This window comes from Choloepus didactylus, chromosome 10 (assembly GCF_015220235.1).
Source record: "Choloepus didactylus isolate mChoDid1 chromosome 10, mChoDid1.pri, whole genome shotgun sequence".
NCBI lineage: Eukaryota > Metazoa > Chordata > Mammalia > Pilosa > Megalonychidae > Choloepus > Choloepus didactylus.
The window spans coordinates 69,732,632-69,745,476 of NC_051316.1; the positions used below are offsets into that span (position 1 = coordinate 69,732,632).

Here is a 12,845-nt window from a genome sequence, read left to right on the forward strand (position 1 = left end):
GTTCATCTTTAGTTCTTTGAGTAGCTGCTCTAGGTGCTGTGTCTCTTCTGGTCTTTTGATTTGGGTGCTTGGGCTTGGGTTATCCATATCGTCTGGTTTTTTCATATGCTTTATAATTTTCTGTTGTTTTTGGCCTCGTGGCATTTGCTGAACTTGATAGGGTTCTTTTAGGGTTTGTAGACCTATTGAAGTCCTTATCTCTAATTTATCAGATCTACAGCTTCGTGGAGTACACTTTCTCTAACTAACCAGAAGGTGGCGTCCACGAGCCACCTGTTCTCCACAAGCCAGTTCTCCCCTGCTTAGCCTTTTTGGTGAGTGGGGGAGTGAGTCTTGTGGGGCCCAATTGGTGTACCAAGCTTGCGTGTGTAGTTGGTGTTGCCTGCCCTGTATGTGGGGCATGTTTCTGGGCAGTCAGCGAGGAGGGGTGGCCCTAACAATCAAATCTCCCTGGTGATCCTAGAGTTTTAAAGCTGCTGCAATAGTCTAATCCTTCAGTTCAGTCCTGCCACAGTTTGTCTCTGCCACTGACCCACAAGTCCTTGTTATTGGCGTATGGCTCCTGAGACTTGCAAGTGGGCCCCTCTTTCAGGCTGTGCACCCCGGGTCCTCTGTTGAGGGATGACTGTGCTATGTCACAGGTGAGTGCCGTCCCCCCAGGGCAGTTCTGGGCTGCTGGGCTGTGTAGGGAGGCTCCCAGTCTGCTCAAATGATGGCTGAATGGGGCTTTGTTAATTCACACTGCTCCTCCTTCCCAACTCTGGGACAAACAGCTGAGGCTGCAGGAAAGGCTAATGTCCACGCCCAGTTTTGTGGTGTGTGCCTGTTATTTGAAGCACTTCTGTCACACTGGGTTGTCTGGGGCAGCTCTGGGCTATGGGGCTGGCGATGGGCAGGAGTGTTTCCTGTCCACCAGGATGGTGGCTGTGAGCGGACACCCCCCTTTTCTTGGGAAGTTGTGGTGTTTAGTGAATTTTCTCAGCCACTGAATTATTGCCTTTTGTCTCAGAGCTCTCTTAGTTCTGCTCTTGACTTGACGTGCCCAAATTGAAAGTCTTTGAAGCTTTCTGTATTGGGCTTCTTAGAGTAGTTGTTTTAGAAAAAGAAAAAAGGATTAAAAAAAAAAAAAAAAAAAAAAAAAAGGTTCCTCCTCAGAGATCTAATGGGTTATTGAAATGCTAAGAGACAAAGCAACCAGGGCCATTAAGGAAAGGTCCACAGGGCAGAGTGATCGGCTTTTCTTCGGGATTTGCATATGCGCCTTAGGGCCTGAGCTCTGCCCTTCCCCTTTCTGTGTTCACCGGAACTCCAAAAATCCTCTGCTTTTATTTTGGAGTTTTTCGTGTTGTTTTTTTTTTTTCTATGCCTGTCTTCTCTCTGCTGGGCTGGCTGCTCTCAGATTCTCTGGTGTCTGGTCTCAGTCTATCTATGGTTGGAGTCTTGATCAGTAGAATGAGTTTCTGATAAGAGCAGTCACTGCAGTTCTCCCTTCTCCTTCCAGGAGCTGACAGCCCCTCCTAGCACGGGACTGAGCCTGGCAGGGAGGGGCGCGGGTCCCCTGGCTGCAAAAACTTACAGATTTCGCTGATCTCAGCAGTTCGACATTTTCATGAGTGTTGTATGAAGTATGCCCAAAGACAGATTGCTCTGTGGTGTCCAGTCCACGCAGTTCCTGGCTTTCTACCTACTTTCCTGGAGGAGTAACTGAAACATAGAGCTCACCAGTCTGCCATCTTGCCCCGCCTCCAAGAAACTAGTTTTTATAAGAGAAATGAGGACTAGGCATGTAGCAATGAAGGAGACAAGTGGATAGATTTGGGATATATTTTGAAGGTTGAGCCAGAAGGACTTGTGAGTGCACTAGATAAAAGGAGTAAGAGAAAGAGGAATTAAGAATGACTCTTATGCTTTTAAGCTTGCTGGGTACAATGTTCCGATTTGGAGAAGACTAAGAGGGGGGTGGGGATCAAGACTTCTTTTTTTTGCCATGTGAAGTTGGGCCTGAAGTATGGCTAAATTGTTTATTTATGAGTCAAGCATAAATGTTTTTCTTCTAGAATACTGTATTTACTTTTATTTCCTTTTTATCCTTTTTCAGCGTTAGAGGAATTTTTTGTATCACTTGTGAAGCAAGAAATGGTGAATATGCCACGTGGAGTGTATCACTCTGCATTAAAAGGAGGTGCCCGCTCAGACCAAGGAAAGACTGTAGCAGGAATCCCCAGTTTTATATTGAAAATGTATGAAACAAACAAGCAACCAGGATTGAAACCTGGCTTAGCAGGTGAGCATAGTGAATAGTATTCAGGTACAAGTTTTAAATGTTATGATTTAACTTCTGCTTCCAAGTAGGATATAATAGATAACAGCAGGACATTGTTGCCCTTGACAACAACTGGACACAGCTGGATAAATTACAAAAATTTACAAATCACATTTTAAAAGGCATCAGAAAAATGTAGGTGCAAATATGAATAGATGGGCTTAAGTTCCAAAATGGGGGAAGCATTTTAGAGCTGTGTTTTCCTTTCCTTGGGAACATTCATTGATTCTGTTTATGGGCAAAAGTATTGGGCAGGCCTAAGGCCTTCAACAGAAACCTGTTAGAGTAAAGAGAAACCAGGAAAGCTTTTAGTGTTGCATAGGGTTGGGGTGACAAATTGGGAATTTTCCCAAAATACATTTATTGAATTCTGAGTTTACACAGTGTTCCGGCTTGCTAATGCTGCCAGTTGCAAAATACCAGAAATGGATTGGCTTTTATAAAGGGGGTTTATTTGGTTACACAGTTACAGTCTAAAGGCCATTAAGTGTCCAAGGTAAGGCATCAACAATAGGGTACCTTCACTGAAGGATGGCCAGTGGTGTCCGGAAAACCTGTTAGCTGGGAAGGTATGTGGCTGGCATCTGCTCCAGAAGGCAAAGTGGCTTTCTGTGTCTGGGGCTGTGTGTCTCTTTTTCAAGTACTCCAGTGATCCAATAAAGAACCACCTGAATTGGTGGGGCAACACCTCCATGGAAATAATCCAATGAAAGGTCTCACCCACAGGTGATTGAGTCACATCTCCATGGAAATGCTGAACCAATAGGTTCCAACCTAATTAACACTAATATGTCTGCCCCCTAATTCATCAAAGAATATGGCTTTTGGCGGGACATAATATATCCAAACTAGCACACACAGAAAGCTAAAGACCTAGGTTGAAAGCTTCCTAAAGACAAAATGAAATCTCCTTCTGTCATGTGGTTCTTAGGAACCAATGACTGGCTAGGAGAAGGGTCCTGAAAACAAAGCATACAAGAGGTGAAAGCCCTGGAAAGAGTGGTGAATTGATACTGAAGATTTACAGCTCTTTTCACCTGGGTGCACTGGCCACAGGTGGAGGCTGAGAATTCAGGCAGGAGGCTAGTGCAGGATGCAGAGAAACCAACAGAGATCTTGGCATTCATGTGGTACTGGAGTGACAAAATCTGGGACTTTAGGGACCTGAAACATACAACCTATTTCTCCCTCAAGTTATTTTCCAGATTTTGAAGCTCTATGAGATGGAACACTAAAGAACTAAGCTAAAAACCTCTGAAGGACGGATCTGAATCTCCCATAATCTTTCATGACTGAGGAGTCAAAGATCCATTAGACTATCAGTTGAGAATCTTGGAGGGGAAGGGCATGCCCTAGGGTCAGGAGTGGACCAGAGGTAGATGGAGCCTTACCAAAACTGATCAAACCTAACCCAACTCAGTTTCTCTGCCTAACAAAGGAGAGGAGAAACTCCTCTCTGATAAAAGATAACTGTTTAGCGATTCAATGGTTCTTTCACCTATTGTCCAGCATACAATGAGAAGGTACGAGACATATGAAGAGGGAAGAAGTTAGAAATGAAGGGAATATTTCATGAAGATAAAGATGTCACCCCAACAGGAAAATATTACAAATCTAATCAGTATACACAAAATATTATAGCTTCAATTATATATATATATGTAGTTTCAATATATGGCAAAAATTAACACAACTAAAAGAAGAAACAGACAATCTACCATAATATTTGAAAACTTTGAAATATCCTTTTTAAGTTGGCAGCTCAAGCATTGTCAAAATATCTGAACCCTATGAACAAACTTCCCTTAATTGACATATAAAACATTGTACCTTTCAATTACAGAATTCATATTCTTTTTAATTTCACATGAAAATTTAGTGTGAATAACCATATGGCAAATTTCAAAAAATTTTAAACTATTGAAATTATTAGGGTGTGTCTTCTAATTACCATGGGATTAAGCTAAAAATAACAAAAAGATAATTAGAAAACCTCCAGTAGCCAGAAAATTTATAAATAATCCATGGATCAAAGAAAAATATCAAAATGGAAATTAGAAATTAGGAAATATATTGAACTGAATCATAATGAAGACAAGCGACATCAAAACTTGTGGGGTGCAGATAAAACAGTGTTTAGAGGGAAGTTTGTACATTCAATGCACATATTAGAAAAGAAGAAAACAAAAATTCATGATTTAAACCTCCATCTTAAGAAGCTTGGAAAAAAACAGCAAACCAAACTTAAAGGAAGTATAAGGGACTCAGTAATAAAGATAAGAACAAACATCAGTGTGATAGAAAACGTAAAATAAAATTGCTAAAGCCAAAAGTTGATTCTTTGAAAAGTTTAATGAAGGTAATAAAGCCATTTTAAGTCTGATCAACAAAATAGAGAAAACACAAATGACCTATATTAAGAGGAAAAAGGAGACCTCTACAGTCCCTATTACATTCAAAATGATAAAAGAATATTGTGAAGAATTTAGCCTATAAATTTCACAATTTGGATGATACATACAAATTCTTCAAAATACACAAATTAGCAAAACAAGAGGAGAAAGAGACTATTTGAATAGTTTGATATCTATTAAAGAAACTGGATCTGTAACTATAAATCTTCCCATATTGTACTGGAGGTCATAGCTAATGCAGTAAGCCAAGAAAGAGAAATAAAAGTTATAAGGTTTAGAAAGAAATATATAAAATAGTTATTATTTGCAGATGACATGGTTGGGTACATGGAAAATTCAAAGTAATCTATAAACTAATTGTTAGTATTAATAAATGAATTCAGCAAGGTCACTGAATATACATAAAGGCCAATATATAAAAATAAATTGTATACTTTTTATATACAGTATCAAATAGAAAATTAAATTTAAAACTATGCTATTTATAATAAAAAAAAAAAAAAAAAAAAAAAAGCCAAAAACCAAGTACCCAAAATAAATTTTGTAAAAGATGTGTAAAACTTTTTCACTTGAAAACTGTAAGATATATTGAGAGAAATTCAAGGAGTCCTAATAAATGTTCTTAGACTAGTAGACTTCATATTCTTAATATGTCAATTCTCCCAAATTATTATATAGATTCGATCCAATCCCAATCAATATCTCAGTTTTTGGAAATTGACAAACTGATTATAATTTATGAGGAAATGTAAAAGGACAAAAATAGAAAATGAACCTTGAAGAAGAAAGCAAAGTAGGAGGTAAAAGAATTGAAAAGACATTTCAAGAAAAGGATATCCAGATGTCCGATAAACATGTGAAAAGTGGTCAATTTCATTAGTCATCAGAGAAGTGCAAATGAAGACCACAATAAGATACTACCACACACCCACCAGAATGGCTAAAATGAAAAAAAGATGGAAAATTGAAAGCTTTGGTAAATATGTGGAAAACCAGAAGTGCTGTTGAGAATGTTGTTATAACCACTTTGGAAAACTGTTTGGTACTGAACAAATTCATACTGTTACCCAGCAATTTCATTCTAAGGGATAAACCAAAATGACATCACCAAAAGACATATTCACAGCATATGAATATCCATATGAATGCTATGAATGTTCATATCAGTACTATTTGAGTAGCTCTAAACCAGAAACTAGCTAAATGCCTGTTGACAGTAGAATGGATAACTAAATTGCAGTATATTCACGTGATGGAATATTATTCAGCAATGAGAATGGATATACTGGAATTGCCAATAATTCTTGCAGTGATTATGTTGAGTGCAAGAAGCCAGGTACAAAAGTATATACAGTCTAATTCTATTTATATGAAGTACAAGTGTAGACAAAATGGTTGGAAGTTAGGCTACACTTTGTGGGAGGTGGGGTATGATTGGAAGAAGGCATGAGGAAGGGCTTTTGGGTTGTTGATGTTTTATTTCTTAACTTGGGTGCTGATTATACATGTTTGTTCAGGTTGTGAAAATTCATTGAGCAGTATGTGTATGATTGTGCATTTTCTCTATATATCATATTTCAATGAAAGATTTTTAAAATTGTAACGATCTCTACATTTTGAATTATCTTGATCCTTGATCAAGTATCTTCTCATTGGTTCAAGATTACTCAAGTAGTTTCCAAGACTATCCTAATCATCTTTCAACACTTGACTGCTGCCTTTACTTTCAAATGACACTGAGGACTGGCTGGATCTAGAAGTTCAGTTGAGAATTTAATTAACCAGAGTGGGAAGGGCAGGAAGAAGGCTTAGAGGTCCTAGGAAAAGAAAGAAGTGAATGTATGTAAGTGCAGGTTTGAGGGAAAACTTGTACACCTGTGGGTAAAAGCTAAAGGCACCAATGCTATCTAGGGTTTACAAAGATTATTATGTCCAGGCATTTCTCTTTAATTGAAATTAATTTTAAAAAAAATAATAATTAGAAACTCTAGAAGTAACTGCTTACAAAATTTAAAATGAGCATTTAAACCAGAGTGATGAATTGAAAATGTATTCATTTATTTACAGATTAATATTGCACTTATAAATGACTTGTAAATAAGAGATATTTTAAATATATTAACTTTTTATGTCTCTTCTATCTTTTCTTATAGACCAGTAATCAAAAATCATAATTTCTCTTTTTATTTTAAAATCTCCCTATTCAGATTGATTAAATATGGATCCTTGAGAATCTAAATAATGAATTTTTTTGCCATAAAATATTTTTTTATAAGTTTCTTTTTTTCTTAAAGGTGGTATGTTATTTTGCTATGATGTTTCAACATATCAGAGTAAAGATGGCAAACCACTGAATCGATTGATGGCCAGTAGAGGACGAAGTTTCAAGCAGATATCACTTGCTCTTGTACATGAGGTAGGTACCTCCCCATTCTTTCCAAAGGCTCTTCTTTCTTTGTATATTTTGGGATTTCTCTCCTTCATTTTATATTTGTGAAATTTGCTATTTGTTGGCAAATACTGATCACCAATAATGTTAATTTTTCTTTTTATCATTCTTTTAAAGGCAACCAAAATAGCTGATCCAACTGAATACTAAAATATTTTAATGTATTTCTGAAAAAAACTGGCATGCTTCCCCTGCTGTCTAATTATTAGGAAGTAGTGTCTAGGAATTTGGTTTGTTTCATCAGTGTTTAACTTCCATTGTTCAGAATAAATATCAGCTTATTTTTAAAAAAATAATATTGCCTGTTTCTCAATTCCAATCCTTTCCAGGTATATAGGGCACCTGTGTTTATATTTTATGAGTGTTGGAAATTAACAGTGGGGAAAAGTATACAGAAAAAAAAATGTATAGAAAAAAAAGTATACAGAAAAAAATCCTTGGCTTCAGTGTTTATTTTATTTTTCCTTTAAGCTACCCTGTAAAATAAGATTGTGTGATGCCATAAGATGATTTGCATGAAACCTGCTCATTGCAGATTGTAGTAATGGCAGGTAAAAGAGGGGAATTTATATTTTTGTTATTTTTAAATTGTATTACACTTAGTTACTCATTCAGATGTATACAAATTAAAATGCTTGAATGAATAACAAAACAAAATATCTCAGCAAAGAGGTTTATTTTATATAATTCAGACGACATGGGTGATTTCTACTTTGGTTTCCTCCCTAGCATCTCATTAGTTGGCATGGAGAAGGGAGTGATTTGATGACTTTGTGTTCTTGAACTGTGTTTCAGTTTTTGAAGGCCAACTAAAGCAGTAAGCCTTAATGGAAAGTGATTATCATTCAAAATATAACCATCAGGAAATAGTGTTAATGTGAGGGTCAGCAGAAGATATCTGATAATTGAACTAATGGTATCAAAACTTATGAAGTGAGAATAGACAAATTCTGTGGGGGTGAATGCTTGTATTGTAAAGGGCCTAGAAAAAATCAGAAAAGAGATTTGAGGAGTCAAGGGACACAATTACCAAGTCAATGGTAGGATTTCAGTTTGGATTCCATCTTCTGCCTACTATAGAATCCTGGCTTCCATGTCCATTTGTAAAACTAGGCTAAGATAAGGAATGAGCATGTAGTTTCTCAAACAATGTACAACAAATAATATGAATTTTATGAGCTCGTTAACAACAATAACATTTGCAATAATAATAGCTAATACTGAGCCTAGGCAGTTTTAAATTGCTATATATGTGTTAATGCCCTGAAGTATCTCATTCTACCATCTTGATAGGGGCAGGCCTCTGCTGTTTTTATTTAGATCTCGCAATTGTTAATAGTTCTCACAAACTACATATTAGTTAAATCAAGTAATTTTCAATGCCTTGGAGAACTACCTATTTAATGAAATCTGCAAAGAATTCTTTTAGAAAGTGTTATATCCTCTTCTTTTTGAAAAGTTTGTCTTTTCATTGATTTTTCTCTAAGGGAAGCTTTCCCATGCTACTTTGGAAGACTCATTGATCAAATTCTGATTTGGGGTTTGGTCTGATGTACCATGAGTAGTTCTACTTAATTGTTGTTCTGTTTAGGTTTCTCCAAAACTGAAGTCCTCCTTCTCTCTCTTTGCTCTTTTGTACAGTTATGATTAGGGGTCATTTCAGATCTACTAGGGTTTCTCCAATCTTAAGTGACTGTTCTCTTCTGCTCTGATTTATAATTACTTCTTCTCATCCTGAGATTAAGTTGACTCCTGTTGGTGAGGAAGCTGAAGATGAGTGACAGTTTCCTTCCCTGAAATTTGCTTCCTGTCCTGTCATCCTTTGGCATTAGGTGGCATGTCACTGTCACCTAATTAGATGATGCTGTTTTGTCCCTGACTGAGAATGGCAGTCGTGCTTCATTATTTCCTCCATCTTTGAGCAATTTTTGTTTGTGCATATTTTCCTGATCCTGCCACTGCTACCCAACCATATTTCTGTGCCAGCATTAGGTAATGAGCTCTTTTTTTTTTTTTTTTTTTCCATTTTTATTTGGGGAAGCCTTTTCCAGCTTATTGGCAGCACTACTCTGAATGAATCTTTGGTTCTATCATATCTTTTTTTTTAAGTGAACATAATTTTATTTTTTTTACCTTATACATTATTTTTATTTTTTTTCTGCCTTTAAAATTTTTTCCCCAGATGCCCTAAAGTATGTGTGATATAATCCATCATTTGTAATATAAAAAGTATATTTATCTTTTCCTTTCAGTTCTTTTTTATTTTAAAAACATATTTCTTATGAAGAACATGGAATAGTGTTAGCAGTTGTGTAAGGTGAAACAAATTGAATAGGAATTCTAAATAATAATGGAAAAAAGTGGTATCTGTGCTTATTACACATTCCCTCTAGAAAACACTGTGAAAAGTATGGTTTGCTGTATTTTAGATACTCCATAATTACTATGTGATGTAAGTTGTTATGGTAACTGGGTTGTTCCCCCTCCTATTAAATAACAGAGTAAATGTTGCTTGAGACGTGGTTGAATTGTCAGCTTTCAAGCTAATGTTATTCTGATGGAGAAAGGAGAGGGGGCGAGGGAAGGCAGATAGAGAGGGAGAACAAGAGAGAGAGAATAAGAGAGAATGGGAGAGAGATGGAGTTTTAAATGTCCAGAAATCACCTACAAAGAGATGAGTGTCATTTTACTTTAAAAATATGTCATACCCACAGGAATAACAACATTTTCATTAGCAGAAAATTGAAGCTGGAAATAATGTATAAACAATAGGACATAAAGTGGCTTTTGGATTCTCAAAAACTAAATACAAATGATTTTTCTTCTGGGAATGTGGGAGGAGTGTGTGTGTGTGAGTGTGTGTGCGCGCACGCACGCGTTAGGTAAAATGAATTATAGTGGCTCAGTATTCTTTTGTGCATCTGTAGCAACTGAAGTTAAATACTTTTATTCTTTTGATAATTATGTGTGCATCTGGGGTGCATGAAAAATGCCTTATTGTATGAAATTGAAATTTAAAAATCAATTACAAGTATTTAATCTACATGTCAGTTTTTATATCACTTAAGACTCTGATTTTCTATTCAGTTTTTCTTTTAGAATCTGAATGACCTTTTTCTTATTTATTTTTGCCTTCTGCCTATATTTACCTCCCTTTAGTTCGACGATCAAACAATGTCACTAAAAGTTTTTCTTACTTGGTGTTTTAGTGTTCTAGAGTGCTTTTGAAAGTAGATACCATGAAATGGGTTGGCTTAAACAATGGGAATTTATTTGCTTACAGTTTTGAGGCTGAGAAAAATGTCCATATTAAGGAAGGCATCGTCAAGGTGATGCTCTCTTCCCAAACACTGGTTGCTAGTGCTCCTTGACTCCTCTGCTGCATGGTAAGGCACATGGTGGCATCTGCTTGCTGGTTTCTCTGTTCTCTTCTGGTTTTCATTGCTTTCAGCTTCTTGCTTCTATGTCGCGTGTGTGATTTTTCTCCCTCTCTCCCTCTCTCCCTCTCTTCCTCTCTCCCTCTGTCTCTCTCTCTCTCTCATCCTGTTTATAAAGGACCCCAGTAAGAGGATTAAGACCCATTCTGAATGAGGTGGGTCACATCTTAACCAAAGTAGCCTAATCAAAAGATCCTAGTTTCAATGGATCCACACCCACAAGAATGGATTAACTTTAAAAACGTGCGTTTTGGGATACATTCAATTTCAAACCACCACGCCTAGTTTATAGTATTTAAGGGAGGACTGTTAAAATGGGTAGTTTCTTGTAAATGGAACGGATGGGTACTTGTTAAAATCACCCAAGAAGCAAAAAGCATTATGTAATTTCTAGGCAATGTATTCTGAACAGTATATTAATTAATGGCCTTTGTGGTCCCTTCAATCAAAATTTGTATCAGTGCTTTAAAATTTTGCTTTGTCACTCAGTGTATTTTTACATGGAATGAAACCCATCCTAGCTGAACATTTTAGACATGCTTTTATAAAATTTCAAGTAATTGTGTACTCAACAACTTGTGTTTGTGTTCACTGTTTCTATTTACAGACTTTTCTAACATTGTATTTCAGGATGATTGAAAAGTTGAACATCATAATTTTCTGTGATTACTTGCTTATGACAGTTTGGTTTTCACATGGCAAGAATTTGTCTTAAAGTGATTGCTGTACACTTAATGCAGTGAAACTCAACAGGTACTTAATTGAACACTTAGATGCAAGGCACCATTATGGGTACCATGGGTTCGATTCTTGGATGAATGAAAGTGGTCTCTGCCTTTAGGATTATATGAAATTAAGGTCCACATACAAATAACATAAGAGGGGATCTGTTGAGTGTTAACAGAAGAGGCACGTAGTTTGCAGGAAGTACAGAGGGGACAGAAATTATTTTAGTAATAGAACTAAGACGTAAGAAAGGGCAGAGGTAGCATTGAGTCCAAAGGTCCCATACAGTATAGGACAGGTTTGAGAATTGGTTTATAACCCAATTCAGACAGAATATAGTTTAAATGAAAGAGAAGAGAAGGAAATCAATTGGGGAAAATTGGTTGGGGATCTTGGCCAGCAGAATTCTTATACAAGAAAACCAATTGTTTCTGAAAGCAAATGGTATACTTTTCATTCTAAAAGATGTTGAAAATTTCTGAATGTACCATTACAGGTTTTTGAAAAGTAGTTTTGATTTAATACAATAGAATCAGCAGCATTTAGATGATGGGTCAGAAGGAGGAAAGATTTTAGGTTGTTAAGGATATCAGTCAGGTGGTCTCATAGTAATCTAGACAGGAATTAGGACTAAACCAGTGAGGAAGAAAGTAGGGACAAGTATGATAGACATTTCGGAAGTGGACTTGGCGATGGAGATGGTCAGGATAAATCGAAAGTTTCAAAGCTGGGTGGCTGGGATATTGATGGTTGATATTGATAGAAACAGGAAACATAAGAAGTAGAGTGGGTTTGGAATGTTGATGACATATAATACAGAGTGTAATAGGAGGTATGAGGCAGGAGTTTGAGAAGTACATATTCTGAAAGCTGTGATTTTAAAGCTATGTGTTTTATATTTTATCTTTATTGGGAAATAATTTATGTATAGAAAATCTCTCTCCCTTTATTGTATAGTTCTGTGAAGTTTAACCACCACAATCAAGATACAGAACAGTTCTAAATAAAAAGAAGATAGAGAAAGCTATTAATTTTGTTTTTTAGGAAGAAATTGATAACTAATGGATAAGTATGAGTAAAGAATTAGTATCGGAATACCCACTGTAAGTATTTGAGGGAGAGGGAGAATGGGCACGATAACATAATCTTTTAAGAAGTTTGATGTTGGCAGAATTAAGAGATCTGGGTTTGTGAAACACAGAAAGGGTTATTATAGCTTGGAAAAAAACTTGAATATATCTGGATGCCAAAGCCAGTAGATTTCAGTGTTGAGAGATCCAGGAGAAAGAAGTTATTTTTGGCAAAACAAGATCCCTTAGTTTTTGTGAGGAAGAGTCAAAGGTTGTGGTGCAAGGTGAGTGCTGAACCAAGGTGTGGTGGTTTGAAACTGTATATAACCCCAGAAAAACAGGTTCTTAATTCTAATCCACTCATGTGGGTGTAAACCCATTGTAAGTAGGATCTTTTCATTAGGTTACTTCAGTTAAGGTGTGGCC

General features: G+C 36.4%; 1 protein-coding gene across 1 annotated transcript in view; it reads left to right on the forward strand.

The window, feature by feature from the left end:
• Positions 1 to 12,845, forward strand: part of FOCAD (focadhesin) — a 341,517-nt gene that overhangs the window by 213,236 nt on the left and 115,436 nt on the right. Inside the window, exons 18-19 of the mRNA XM_037798691.1 lie at positions 2,099 to 2,284; positions 7,032 to 7,153. Of these exons, the coding sequence (XP_037654619.1) occupies positions 2,099 to 2,284; positions 7,032 to 7,153 (308 nt within the window). The remainder of the gene's footprint in view (positions 1 to 2,098; positions 2,285 to 7,031; positions 7,154 to 12,845) is intronic.